Raw genomic sequence first — 15,903 nt, forward strand, 5'->3', positions numbered from 1 at the left:
AAATAATACTGTATTTTCCTCCTCGCCTAATATTCCCTCCCTGATTTTTAGAACAAAAATTTGGAAAAATAATATCACATCCCCCCCCCCGCACTTTATCCACGGTTTCCACTAGTTGCGAACCAAGGACTTACCCCGTCTTCGTGATTCATGCCGATGTACGGAAATCGGGAACTAGTTTGGAAATTCCAGTTCATGTTTCCCATGCTAGGAGAGGAGGAAATGACATTACTGAACATTCCAGCACGCAGGGCCAGAACACACCTGCGACTGCTAACCATAACTCGCTCTTGTTATCAGCTGTGACTCGCGCACGTGTACACAAATCTTACGTGTGAATTGCTGTGTGAAGTGTTTGTTAGAGACGTGATGGGAAAGAAAAACAGTAGTTAAGATGCACAATTTAAATTGTAATAGAATTTGCCAAAAATAACAGCAATCTTGCTGCATCTCGTGAATTCTCTGTAGCACCATCACACGTGCATTACTCGTGAAAGCAGAAAGAATTACAGTGTAATGGAAGTGAATTTTTTTCTCTTGACAATTGTTTTTTCACGTCAACTGTTCTAAGAATTCTATAGGAGCACAATTACTTATTCAATTATATTGAATTGTATTATATTTATCTATATACTTTCAAGCGACCGAGGAAAATTACTGGATCGTCAAGCTATTCTCCATTTTACTTTGGCATTTGAAACCACAGCGCCTAATATTGAAAGCATCGCGCTGATCACCGGGAGCTGGCAAGGTGCTTCAATGGATCTACTCATCTTCAACTCCTGCACGATTATGGACCTTCGTACGTGTTCGATTGTGATGTGACTTTATGCGTGACAGTATTTAAAAACTGGCTCATTTAACCGTTCTCCGCTATTCGTAAACATTGTGGGACTTTGCCTAGCACTGCGTGTTCTATGCTACTGCTCAGAGAATTGCGCACTGTTTTATTTTGAGTGATTTGCATTTTACTTCTTCTAAGTTTTACAGTGTCTACCCCCATTTCATTTTTATATCACCTCTTCTATTGATCCTATCCATTGTTTTTCGTCTTAATCGGCTGATGATGACCTGGACTAGGGTCGAAACCGGTACCATTTCTACCTATTATTAAATGGGAATGTAATTCACTACATTTCTTATTCTTTTGTATTGAATAGGTTGAATCTCTTTATCAATTATTTCAATTTGAACTAATATTCTTCAGTACGGAACAATGAAATTTTTAACTTTAAATGAAGTCATAGTCGAGACCGCTAATATTTCCGGCAGACCACGCACACAAGAATTACAAAGAAACTGGAGAATTAGACCCACAATGAGTTACATTATGTCTGTTCCCTTGAAACAGGCATGTGGTTCCTCTCTTCATTGTCAAGCTAGTGGGACGTGTGGGCATGCGGGGAAGCAAGTCCCTTCCCCTCCGCATGTGTTTCGTTCATGCTAGATATCCTCGCACTTCTGTTTTCTCCACCTCCCCTCACTCTTCAGATGTGTGCATGTGTTAACGCGCCTGATGGATGTGACCAATGAGAGAGTGTGTGTGTAAGCAGGTACTGGGTGTTCTGAGGGCTGTACTGATTTCTTGCCTGAAATGAATATTTCTGGCCACGAGATACTAAAGATTTTGAGTGTACCTTACAACAGGAGGTGCACACACAGACCAGGAGCAGGTATTGTATATGCCAAGCCTTGCAATAGCCCACTTGGCAGGGACGCAGTGGGAGTTGTGATAGTTTGAAACCCATGCAAGTATTCTTTAATTTTTTTATTTTGCTGTCAACTGCCTGGGATGTGGTAAAGTTGCATACTTGCTAGCTTCCAGACTGATTTGTTTATCTGGCCCTGTAATGGGCGTATGCATTGTGGTATAGGGTGTTGAGCTGGGTAGGATGAGGATGTAATGGTCTGAGGTTAGGACACAGGCAACCAATTAGCTACTTAGTACATGTTCCAAGCTTCGTAGACCACAGGTAGGACGAAGTGTGTGTCCTATTGGAACGATAACATGTGATGGCAGGTAAGTATTTACCTGCGCAAACTCACCTACTTCAAGACAAGTAACAACATAACACAAAGCTTATTCACTGCCTCGTGACGTATTCCAGCAACGAGTATATGGATATGTTACATATCTATGGACAAACTACACAGAATGCATACCAGGCACAACGCCTGTATCAAGAATGCTATCTGGATAGCCGACAACCGAAAGGCATGACATTTCGGAGTGTGGAAAGAAGTCTGTGTGCTACTGCATCTCTGGAAAGGACACAGCCTGTTCGAGATCATCCCGCAACATCTGCTCACAATGAAGAGGTTGTGTTGGATGCTGTCCGGCATAACCCCCACACTAACACACGGGCCATTGCACAGGACACAAACACCAGTCAGGCGTCTTATGTGGTTACTGCATAACCAACGGTTTCGCCCGTACCATCTGCACTTACACCAGGAGCTCCATGATAATAATTTCGAAGCACGAGTGGCATTCTGTCAATGGATCTTACAGCAAGTGGACACTGATCCCCCTCTTAGTGACCATCTTATTCACAGACGAAGCACGGTTCCACAACGCTGGAACCATTAATCGACAAAATATGCATTACTGGAGGGTGGATAATCCCCATTGGGTAGAACAGGGAGCATTTAAGGTGCAGTGGAGTGTGAATGTATGGTGTGCATTATCACTTTACCTTATTGGTCCCCATTTCTTTGAGGGACCTTTGACGGGAGAACGCTACCTGTGGTTTCTCCAAGAGGACCTACCACCGTTCTTGGAACATGTGCCATTCCTTGACCACTGCAGGATGTGGTTAGAACATCATGGAGCTTCACCGCACAAAGCGGTGGTCGTCCGTAACCACCTCCTTCTGACATAGCCTGATAAATGGATAGGCAGGGGAGGACTTGTCCCCTGGCCCGTCAGATCGCCTGATCTTACGCCCCTGGATTCTGTGGGACCACATAAAACAACTGGTGAATGCACAGGAGCCAAGCAATCCTGGTCACCATAGACAGCTCGTCACTGAGGCATGCCGATTCATTATGCTGGAGATGCTGCAACGTGCCCGACGGTCCTTACAACAATGAGTAGAGCTCTGTATTGAGCACAGAGGTCATCAGTTTGAACAGATGCTGCATTAAAAGACTAAAGTAACTGAATTCCGTCACATGTTTTCCAGCCTCTTCCAACCCCGCTCCATATCATATGCCACCATACCAATGGGGGCCAAATAAAGAAATCAGTCTATGAAAACTAATAAGTATGCAACTTTCCACATCCCAGTCAAATGGTTGTAAAAAAAAAGAAACACTTGCACAGGATTCGAACCTTCAAGCACCCTCCACTATCACAACTCCCACTGTACTCCTGCCAAGAGAGCTATTGTGAGGCTTGATATGCAACCTGCAGTTTCCAGCCTACACAATATCTGTTCCTGTTCTGTGTGTGCACCTCCTATTGTAAGGTACATATTCTTCATATCTGAGCTCGTTTTACGGGTTCATTCAGAGTATCACAATGAATTAATAGTGGCGCTCAAGTTTCCTGCTGGTTTTTAACCCATAGCACGGTTTATGTAGAGGGACCAATGTATTTCAGAATTGTAGTAAACGCGGCGTGACGCATAAAACTAAATCGCAAGGGGCTGATGAACCACCTGGTATTAATTTTTGACGTGCCACAGTAATATGGTATTTTCAAAAAAAAATATTTAGTTTACATATGATAAAAACAACCTATCTTTAAAAAATTTGTACTAGTTCCTACTTGCCAATCACAACTGGAATATTAGTCGCTAGAAGTAGTCTCAGAACTGCAGCGAACAACAAAGGTCATGTCCAGACTGACCATCACAAATGCACACTGATTATCTCTAAGGAACACATACTGCAAAAACGATCGTTCCACCTCCCATGTCAGGCATGCATAGTTCAAAAGAGGAATGTCACCAGTACTAACGCCATCAATTTAACCAACTTGAGCATCCCCCAGTACTTCAGGAACATTGGACATTTTAAAAACCCTCTGTTTTTCTAATTTCTAATGTTTCTATTTTTCCTAATTTTGATATCCGACCTGTACCTGCGAGGCTGTTTGTGAGAGTGTATCAATTTACTTTCAACAGCACGTACTTCCTTCACTGTTTTGGTCACCGGGTTAATGGATTCTTTGAGTATGTCTATGGTTTTACACAAGAAACTACAAATGACAGATATAAATGCCAAATCATTTTTCAAAGAGCTGTCTTTCAGTAACTCTTGAATAATCCTACTTGACAACTCTTCGTTTTTATCAAGTGCATTCCCAAAAGATGCAAACTTCCGAAATTGTCCGTGTAGTGTACCATAGCGCTAAGACAGGTACCCCACCGCGTGACAATAGGCAAGGGAGAAAGCGCAGACCTGGGTTTTTCTCTTTAAAATTGATTCTCGAGGGCACTTTTCACGTTTGCCATTAGACACTAATTTACCTACTTTTGGACACTTCTTTTTGCTAGTGGTTTAATATAACACTAACACATTGAAGGTTTTCGGCGACGGAAGGATGAGGAGAGACTAAAATTGGGAAGGCAGCGGCCATGGCCTTAAGGTACAACCCCAGCATTTACGACCGGCAGGGAAAAACATCTTCTGGGCTCCCAACGGTGGGATTACAACCCAACATCTCCAGAATGCAAGGTCACAGCTACGCGACTAACCGCATGGCTAATTCGCTAGGTCTTTAGGATACAAAGACCTTATATTTTCACATATCCTTTGTAGAGCGCGAACAATGCAAGTTACTCGTATCATTTTTGGAAAGCTTACAGAAAGAACTTCAGCTGTTTTTCTCATGTAAGCTGCACTACCAGTAAGTAAAAGAAACACACTGTTGTATTTTACACCTTTTAGCCAAAGTAAGTGCATGGCTTCATTAAACAACCTAGCTACAGTGATACGGTTTGGAGCAGGCTAGCAAATAAGGATGTTCACAAGCAATTTCGTCATTCTTCAATATGGCAACTAAGTACAACATTTCTTACTTTTCTGCCACTTGAATAATTGGTTTCAATACACTGCTTGAATTCTTCGCAAAGTTTCTTTATTTGGAAGATAGTTTCTCCTTAAAGAGGATTTGTCTGGAGGCTCAAAATTAATGTTTTTTTAAAAGAAAATTTCTGTCTCGGACTACTTATTTTAGTGGAATGTCGACGCAAAGAAATGCTCTACATACACTGCCTGACAAAAAAAAGTTAAGCACCCAGAAGGAGTGATCCAGTATTATCCCATTTTGTTACACATGCATACCACTGATGTGTGAGTAAACGATTAGATTTGCAAGGATCTGCAATGTGTAGAGCACCCACCGTTCTGTTTTTAAGTTGTTACCAGTTAACTGCTGTGAGTCAGACAGTTAAGCAAGACTTGCAGAGAGGACTATGAACAAGTACGAAACACCTGCGATGCCTTGCAGACGCGTTAGACAGCCTATCCACCAACTGACAACATTTGACAGAGGCCACATTGTAGTACTGCATGAGGCTGGTTGATCGTATCGTGCAACTGCCAGGCATAAGGAGCCATTCAGATGTCACAGTAGCCTGATGTTGGACTCAATGGATACATGAGGGCACCCAATCACGTCATGCAAGTTCGGGTCTACCAAGAAACACCACCCCGAGGGAGGATTGTCGTATGGTGCGCCAAACATAGCAGGATCCCATAACTTTGGCACCCACCATCAGCAAACATGTACTGGAGACTCTACAACATACTGAGAGTTCCTGCACAGTGTCTCGATGACTCGCATCCGCCGGATTGGGGTCCTGCCGCCCCATGCGTCACTTGCCATTGACACCAGAACACCAACGCCTGCGTCTGGAGTGGTGCCTTGTCCAGGAGGCAGGAACAGAGGATGACGCAATAAGTGACGAGTGCCGCTTCTCCATAACCTCCGATAACAGTTGTGTGTTGGTTTGGCGGCGTCGACGCCAGAGGGAAGATCCTGCCCATATGGTGGAAAGACCCACAGGCATAATCTCTGGCATCGTAGTATGGGGAGCCGTAGGATATGTGTTCAGGTCACCTCAAACAGAGTTTAGACAGACTTTTGACAGCACAGAAATGCAACACAGACGTTCTGCGTCTGCATGTCCTACCCCCTTATGGCACAGCACAGTGCTCCAACAAGATAATGCATGTCCACACACAGCATGTGTGCCTATGGACTGCCTAGAACATGTTGAGGTCCTCCCATGGCCAGCAAGATCCCCGGACCTCTCCATAATTGAACACGTGTGGAATGACTGCTGTACCAACCTGCGGGATCTGGATGAATAGCTGCAACAACAGTGGACAAACTTGCCTCAGGAGAGGATCCAAAGGCTGTCTGACACCATTCCGAACCGCATAAGGGCATGCATTGCGGCCAGAGCGCTATGGCTGCGACACCTTGCTGACCTGCCGCCAACATTCCGCCTGTAACTGCCTACGGCCTTGTCTCTTTCATCCCATATTGCAATCAGTTCAATGAAGGCACATGGTCTTTTAACATAAGTAGTTTCATTCACTTTCAAGCACTCCTCCTGGGTGCTTAACTATTTTGTCAGTCAGTGTTTTTTATTCTTTTATTATTCATTATTTTTTCTTTTTACATGGTAGAAATTCAGTAAGACTTACATTACTTTTATAGCATGATAAAGATGTAATATGTTGGAAATCTTAAGTGGAATACCTTGTAGAGGAGATATGTATTCACTGCGACAGTTAAGAACCCACCCGCCGTCCCCCAGAAGTAATTTTGATTTTTTAACCTAACAGAATTTATCACGCGCCATAGTCCATTGCCTAACTATGTACCAGCATTTCCATTGGGCGAGACAATGAAATGTAACGTCACTCCCAGCAATGAAGTAAAATGAATTCCGTTACCAACCCGCGCACAAGAAATACACAACTGCCCAGACCAAGTTGGTATCACACGGGATACTAGAGGCCTAGGGCCGCTTCGCGACTTCTAACCCCCTTTACTTGATTCAGACCAATGGTCCAACCAATCCAGGCCAATGGCATTTTCACCAACCTTCCCTAACCAATCCAGACCAATGGAGGTGTCACGCGGGATACTAGAGGCCTAGTGCCGCTTTGCGGCTTCTAACCTGGAGGCTTACGCCCCCAGATCCCCTTTGCTTGATCCAGACCAATGGCTTTGTCACTAACCTACCCTAACCAATCCAGACCAATGGAGATGGCACGCGGGATACTAGAGGCCTAGGGCCTAACAAATCCAGACCAATGGCTTTGTCGCGAGATTCGTAAATTAAAAAGCAGCGCCGCTGCACTAGGACTAGTTCTTTATATGAGCAGTTGGCAGCTGTCAGCCGCACGATCAAGTCCTTCGCGAGACGCCGAGTGAGAGAGAAACATATGACAGTGCAATTGAGCATAGATGTGTGCGCTGAAAATGTAAGTTGTTCTGAATTTTTGCCTTTTACACAACTGGCTTTATGTCGCACTGACAGAGATAGGTCTTAAGACGATGATGGGATAGGAAAGGGCTAGGAGTGGGAAGGAAGAGGCCATGGCCTTAATTAAGGTACAGCCCCAACATTTGCCTTCTGTAAAAATGGGAAACCACAGAAAACCACCTTTAGGGCTGCCGACAGTGGGGTTCGAATCCAGTATCTCCCGGATGCAAGCTTACGTCTGCGCGCCCCTAACCGCATGGCCAACTCGCCCGGTGTCAGGCAGTGTACTTCTAAATGACACTGGGGGTATTTTGATGGGCCTATATTTGAAGAAACTGGTTCATATTAGTAATTGTATGAATGTACACACGATGCAGCAGCATTGTGCTTATTTTCAGGCAAATGGTGGGTTACTTGAGAGCACTGTAATGCATTTACTGCTATAATACACGGTTGACAAAATAATACTTTTGCATTGGTAGTGAAAACATTTTAAAATTCCTCTACATATTGTCCAAGACGTGATCTTGAACTCTACTTCACTTTCGGGATTGTTTTGTATGTTAAGACACATGCATTTAAGGTGAATCACTGTTTCAATAAAAAAAATAAAAAAAAGAATGGCAGCAGACACTAAAGGAAATATTTCTTCTACCTTAGACAACGACTAAGGGAATGATACACGGACCCGAACAACTATCCTTATGAGTGACACAATCCCACCATCTTCTGTTGGAAAAATATCTTTCCAGTGTGTAGTTTAATCTATGGTATTCCCTGTCACCTTATTTCTCCGCGATTGTCTTTCGCTGACATTCTATAAACAAATCCGACTGGGCTGAATAATACGAGCAAGTTAGAATGCTAGCTAACTTCGTCATGGAGGGAAACAACTTATGCAGCAAATCAAATCACTGTCTTAGGGCCGGTATTATAATGAGGGTTTAAACTGTAGATCGAGTTAAACTGTAACTTGAGTTTAAACCGATGTTGAGTCTTGTAATGGCTGGCCTAAGTTAAACTGAGGTGAAGAAGGAAATATATAATCTTGGTAGCAGTGACTTGTGAGAAACGATGACTGTCGATAATGTTTTGCAGTGACTTGCGGGAGGCATAAAACCGCAATCCTATTATAGCAGCTGACTGAGGGGTTCTATAGCATGATTTCTGAGATAGAAGGAAGTTCATTTATTTTCTAAAATTTACACTTTTGACATTCAAACAGTTCAAAAAGTTACCTTTTCGTTGCAGGTTTTATTCTAGCACCAATTTGCCGAAATAAGATTATGACAGTCTGTTCTGTAAGCCTAAACCTATTTTAAAACTATTTTTCATTTCATATATGAAAGTGACGTCCCCCTGCTCGGAAAACTTGTAGTGCCCGTGGTCGTTCAATAATCTGAACCACTTCTTCATCATAGCTTAGTATTTCTTCAAATATCTCAAAAATATGTTCCGAGATCCATTCATTCTGCCATGTTGTAAGGTTATGTATTCTTAAACTTCCGTTTAAACGGTAGATGAGTGGCAATAAAACTAATCTCTTGTTAAACTTAAGATTAAGTTTTATAATACACAACTAACACATAAACCGAAGTTTAAACTGAACTAACAATTTAAAACTCTATTATAATACCGGCCCTTCAGGTAACAACATAGCCAGCCTCCAGCAAGTCTTCGAACTTCTAGAAGAAAATCCATAAATAGTCACAACGTTCAGAAAATCAACGTTAGACGCACCTTAAAAACAATATCGTAATTGTAAAAAGTGAATAACAGCATCATTTTATAATACAGAAGCATTTTAAATTGTATTTAGTAGCAAATGTTTCCAATTTATGTACTTATTAAAGATTTTCTTAAAGTATTTATTTACATAAATGTTTTGCAAAAATACAGTAGAAGTCCGGTATAACGAGTACGGCATATAGCGGGAACCCTGTTATAACGACTGTTTTTGTCTGTCCCTTCAAAATTCCTATATTAAATTGTGCATTATCCTTCGTTTACAGTGAGAGCCCTATCACTGACGCATCCCTTTTTACGAGCAATTAAGTGTGCACGTTTATTTTCGTCACCAACATTTATGCACCCAGTGATTATATTGCGTGCGATCGATCATCTTCAGAATCATTTCCTCGCTATGTCCACTAGCGAGTTCTCTCGTAGACATTCGAAGGTGATGTCAGAGTCGATTAGTAATACCAGTCGATTGCAGTTCCGCAAAGAAAAATAGAAATGAAAGAGAACATGTTTTCGCAATACATGTGTAAATAACATGTCTGACAGCAGTTATTAACTCTTAAAAATAAAAGCTGAAGTAAAATATTGCTTGTCCGGCCCCACAGCGTAGGGGGGCAACGCGTCCACCTGTCACTCGGCGGCCCTGGGTTTGATTCCCGGCTGGGTCAGGGGGTTTTTAATTGTAAATAATTAATATCCCTGGCCTGGGGACTGGGTGTTGTGTTGTCCTTAACGTTCCTTTCTTCACGTTCAATACTCTACACTTCCTCCATTCGAATTATATGCAGGTTCATATCACATGCCCCGAACAAATAGCATTAAAAAAAAATGATTGCCTAATTTTAATGCTAAATGCTGCAGTTAAGTAGGATTAGGATACACCTGATATGGCAGAGTGCATAATTGATTTCAGAGGTTAGTTTTAGATTTTCTCACGTCTGGTTATATTTTGGAAAGACTATTATCATGTAAATTTACAGCGAGACGGTTATCATTTCCCTACTGGCACTTGAAATATGTTTTCATGATGCATATAGTATGGTTTAAGTTAGGTGACTGTGTTTGAATAAGAAAACAAACGTTTGCCACAAAATGCAATTGATCATCCTCGCTACGGTATCATTTTCTCACTACGTGCACTCGCGAGCTCTCTCGCCGACATTCAAAGGCAATTGCAAGTTGTCCACTTCAGGACCGTATCGACGAGTATAATCAACAAGTATAATTAAAGAACCATCTAATCGATACTTTATTTTTTGCGTTGGGCAAAATTAAATATACATCATCACTCACAGAACATGTTTCGACCACTTAGTGGTCATCATCAGCTTATACAGGTAAATTATACTTGTTGATTCAAAGGCAATGTCGGAGTCGATTAGTATACCCATCACCGGGCAAGGTGGCCATGCGATTAGGAGTGTGCAGCTGTGAGCTCGCATCTGGGAGATAGTGGGTTCGAATAACCCACTGTCGGCAGCCCTGAAGATGGTTTTCCGTGGTTTCCCATTTTCACACCAGGCAAATGCTGGGGCTGTACCTTAATTAAGGCCACGGCCGCTTCCTTCCCATTCCTAGGCCTTTCCTGTCCCATCGTCGCCATAAGACCTATCTGTGTCGGTGCGACATAAAGCAAAATAGCAAAAAAAAAAGTATACCCATCAACTGTTGTTCCATAAAGAAAATCAGAAATGAAAGAGGAGAACACGTTTTCATAACAAACCTACGACGTAAATAATGTCATCGATAGCAGGTTGTTAACTTGTCAGAAATGAAGGCTAAGTAAACGATCGCTTAGTTTTAAAAGCGTTATGGTATGCCGCAGTTCGCAGTCTGAATTAATCCATTCTGACATCCTCATGCCGTCTGTTTGGTAAAAATCTATACAGATACTCCTTTTATCCTACAGTTCTCGATGCAAAGTTTGGTATTGTGTCATAGAAGGCAGTCGTATACTTAATTGTAGTTCATCTATATAGAACGGTTGTCTTGTGAGCTCATAAGTTTATCAAGCGAGTTGGCTGTGTGGTTAGGGGCGCACAGCTGTGACGTTTTACTGTATAACATTAAAAATTAAGCGATCATTTACTTCAGCCTTTATTTCTAACGAGTTAACAGGTGTTATGGGCCACGTTATTTACACATTTACTTCAAAAACCTGTTATCCTTTTTCATGTAAAATTTTCTTTTAGAGAACAGTAGTCGACGGGCATTGGTAATCGACTCCATTGCCATAAGACTATGGCTTGACAGCTAGCAATAAAATGTGGCTGCATGCAATGACATTACTAAGGATGAAAATCACATAAGATATATGAGAATATTAATGAAAGTGTCGCTTACCAACCTGCTAAATACGGAATATATTGCGGGCTAAGGTAAGCCTTTACTTGCAATTACTGGAGTGATCATTTAATGATTTGATTTTATGATTACTTGAAGTTGGCTCAATGTCTCACGATTAGAGCCCAGATTTCCATGCACTATCAAATCTCAAAATATGCATGGATTCATTCACTATAATATGGCAAAACATGCACAATAAACCGGAAAATATGCACTATCAAATTCAGTTTCTTTTGAAACTTTGTACAACTACCGTAATTTCTACCAATCGTCTTAATTTAAGCTCATCCGTTTATGTCAGCATATTCTTAAACACAGAAAATAATCTTTCTATGTCAGCAGAAGTGACAGGTGCACACTTAAATGAAGACATTTAGGACAAATTGTGGTCAAATTGTACGTCTTTTGCATTTTTACCACAATCCGTCTTATACAAGCTTGATGGATTCAAAGTCAGGATTTGTACGGATCACTTTGTTCGACCTACAGTATCTCTAGCTGCCACAGCTACTTCTCCGTGCGATAATTGCAGACACTTTTGAATGTCCACAATAACTGGTAACGATTGGTGGCTGCGATAACAAAGACGTAACGAGTGAGAGTTCTGGGTAGGATATTCCACGATAACAACAGAAGAGGGTTCAGTGCAAAATCAAGGTTTGTAAAACGTTATCTCAGTGACACGGAGTCGTAGAAGTGTGATACAAGAGATACAACAAATGAGCCGTCAATGAGCAATGCACAATTTAAGGTTCAATTTATAGCAGTGTATAACTGGAACACCTTATTCCTAAGAATTACAGAGATCAACGTGGGGATTTCCGGCTTACGTCAATGTTTACGCAAGCAACAAATAAGAAAGTGCTTTGTTAATTGGATTGTAGGTCCTTTGCCGTATGTACTAACTTTGGTTGTCAGATAGGATGCCAGGAATACATTCTCCCCGTCTCTCAGTAATAGACACAGTGTATAACGTGGAAAAATGGTCCCAAATTCTGCAAACCAACATTCATAAAATGCATTATCATGCAAGTTAACATTATATATGCGCCAAAGTCAGAAGAAATGTCATACTATATAATATAAACGTCCAAATATTTGGTATTACATCCAGAATCTTCAAAATATGCATGAATTTTGTTCTAAAAAGGCTGAAACATGCACGGAAAAACAACGGTTATTTGGAACCGATAAGCCATAAAACGAATATTTGCAAAGTTTGAGAAATATAACTAGCTTATTTAAAAACATGCATTTGCATGGAAATCTGGGCTCTACTCATGATTCACTGACAGTTAATTCTGGAGAGAATAAAACAAAAATGAAGCCAATCAGTCCAGTAGAATGGACAGACGGATTGGCCAAAGCTGTTTTCAGTAAACTCTTTTAATATATAAGATTATTGCAGCCTGTAGTAATCTTAATAAAAGTATTCCTGTATGTAACATAGATGCTATTCATTAAGTCATACATATGTTATACATTTCAGAAATCTGCCCCCTAGTAATTACGTAAAAATCATCTAGGGAAGCTAGAGACAGTTCCATGAATTTGGGATCATTTCATGCTACACAGTGGCAATTTTCCACACAGCTGGGCTTCACTGATATGTTAACTTAATATATATACACACACACACACATACAACCTGTGACAAAGTTCGGTGAATAGTCCTGTACTATCAACATAGATGAACAACGCACGACAGTGACCTTACTGTCCTTCGAAACAGTCCCCTCCCATAACTATACACTGCTGAGATCAGCGATACACATCCTGGAAACTTTACAAGAAAGTTTCCTTTGGGACGGTGTTCAAAAGCCTCGTCACGTTTCGTTGGATGTCGGGAATATAGTAATTTTTTTTTTTTGCTAGGGGCTTTACGTCGCACCGACACAGATAGGTCTTATGGCGACGAGGGAATATAGTAAAATCTATTTCCTTTCAAAGAGAGTTTGTATCGTGGGAATAGGAAGAAGTCTGGAGGATTGAGATCTGGCGAGCATGGGGAATGTTCAAGTTGCACCACCCCCTTTTTTGCCATGAACTGTTTGAACATATTGGCTGTGTGTGGGCGAGTGCTGTCATGGACAAAAAATCATGAGCCTTGTTGTGCGTACCGGGGTCGTACCCTGCGTAGACGTTTCATGAAACGGGTCAAAATTTCAATGTACCGTGCAGCATTCAACGTCATCCCCTCATGTACAAATTCCTTGTGGATAATGCCTTGACTATCGAAAAAGGTGATGAGCATCATTTTGATGCGTGACTTTTCGGCTCTGACCTTTTTCCGACGAGGGGATCCTGGAGAACGCCATTCCATGCTTTGCTGTTTTGTTTCAGTGTCGTACCTGAGACACCAGGTTTCATCCTGTGACGATACAGTTCAAAAAATTTGGTGTCGCATCCGCAGTTTCAACAAATTCCTGTGAAGCCTCTAAACGTGCCAGCTTCTGATCATCAGTCAAGTGATGTGGTACAAGAAGAGAACATGTTTTCTACTTCCCTAACTTCTGAGTAACGATTTGTTGCAAGGATTCAGGGTTAATCTGCAGTTCACCCGCTATCATGCGCACAGTTAATCGCTGATCGTTCGTGGTTAACATCCTCACCTTCTCAACGTTTTTGTCTTTGACAGCGGTCGCCGGTCTTCCGCCACAGGGGTTGTCAGAAACACTTTTCCAGCCTCCTCGAAAACGGACGAACCGCTCGTACACACACTTCAAGGACAGTGCTTGATCTTCATAAACACGTACCAGCATCGTATGCGTTAAAACAAAACTGTACATTGATCTTTTGGTCGTTCATGTTCCTGTTCGCAGTTCAGAACCAACGCACTGTGTCAAACATGTCTTACACGGCACACACAAAATGCTCAACTGAACAACGTTGGGAGCAGGTGATCAAAACCTGTTGCTACGCAGGTGCAGCGTTGCTTATCGCCAGTGTTGCCGGATCGACCGTTCTGGCTTCATTCACCAAACTTTATTGTCACAGGTAGTATATATATATATATATGTATGTATGTATGTATGTATGTATGTATGTTCAGTCTTCAGCCCTAAGGCTGGTTGGATCCTCAACAACTCCGCCATCAGCTGTCATAGATGGCCTAGGCATCACTGAAGAGGCATACTAGGAAAATGAGGAGTGAGGTAGTTTCCCGTTGCTTTCGTCGCCGAGCCAGAAGTTGCTATTACATATCAGTCTGCCAAGCCCACTGAAATGCATGCACCAACCAGCCATATGAGCAACATTTTCACACCATTTTTAACCACACTACATATAAGAAGGCACATCATTCTACTCACATCAGGTACATTCATCTCCTTAACAGCAACGGCGAAAGAAGATCTCCATCATCATCATCATCATCATCATCCTAGGCAAAAATAAAAGAGAAAAATTAAGATCTAGAAAACATCTGTTAATTATAAGAAATCTGGATTGTGCATTATTACAAATCTAAGGAACACCACAAAACTCAGGTCATATATATATTTTTTACAAGTTGCTTTACGTAGCTCCGACAATGAGAGGTTTAATGGTGACAATAGGACAGGAAAGGGTTAGGAGTATGAAGGAAGCGACCATAGCCTTAATTAAGGTACAGCCCCAAAGTCTGCTGGTGTGAAAATGGGAAACCACGGAAAACCATCCTCAGGGTTGGAAGATAGGAAAAACTTAAAGGGTCCACCTTTTCAATACAAAAATGTTATAGATTTATTTATAACATGTATTTGCACTTGGAACTAGTTTCGACGCTGTTTGGCGTCATCATAAGCCAAAATGTGGGAAATAGGCCAGCATGTAGGCATTTATATTACACAAGGCGTTACATTAAACAATACACATCTTACAAGGAGATAAAAACAGGGACGAATATAGAAACAAATGAATTGTTGAGAAAGCAAAAGTTATGCTTATTAAAAATAACCTTAACCACACAACTTGCAGTGCGAAAATATTCTTCTTGAATGATTCCTGAATATAAAACACACGCGCACGCATTTCTGAAGAGCCAGCAGGCAGGACAAAGTAAAGTGAAACCTTAAAGAATTCTTCTGAGAAGAGTTCATCATTTTTTCTATGTTCCGACTAACTAATGAAGTCTCACTTGAGTTCCTGATAAACATACACAACAGGAATTCTCCTTCACTCTCAACAATAGCTAAAGACCAACGGTAAATTTCATTTTAAGTATTGTGCAGAGACGTGAAAGCATGATCTTGAACATGATATAACTCCTTCATTTAACCCAATTTTTTACACAAGGTGTTACATTAAATAATACACATCTTGAATGTAGAAACACATTCATCGTTGAGAAAGCAAAAGTTATACATATTAAAAATAAGCTTAA

The 15,903-nt window shown here is 41.4% G+C and overlaps 1 protein-coding gene across 1 annotated transcript in view; it reads right to left on the minus strand.

Moving 5' to 3' along the window:
- Positions 1-14,893, minus strand: part of LOC136857079 (zinc finger protein Xfin) — a 49,166-nt gene extending 34,273 nt beyond the window's left edge. Inside the window, exon 1 of the mRNA XM_067135462.2 lies at positions 14,852-14,893. Coding sequence (XP_066991563.2) covers positions 14,852-14,866 — 15 coding nt within the window. The 5' untranslated portion in view covers positions 14,867-14,893. The remainder of the gene's footprint in view (positions 1-14,851) is intronic.
- Between the last annotated feature and the right edge of the window lie 1,010 nt (positions 14,894-15,903).

The sequence above is a fragment of the Anabrus simplex genome, chromosome 1, assembly GCF_040414725.1.
Source record: "Anabrus simplex isolate iqAnaSimp1 chromosome 1, ASM4041472v1, whole genome shotgun sequence".
NCBI lineage: Eukaryota > Metazoa > Arthropoda > Insecta > Orthoptera > Tettigoniidae > Anabrus > Anabrus simplex.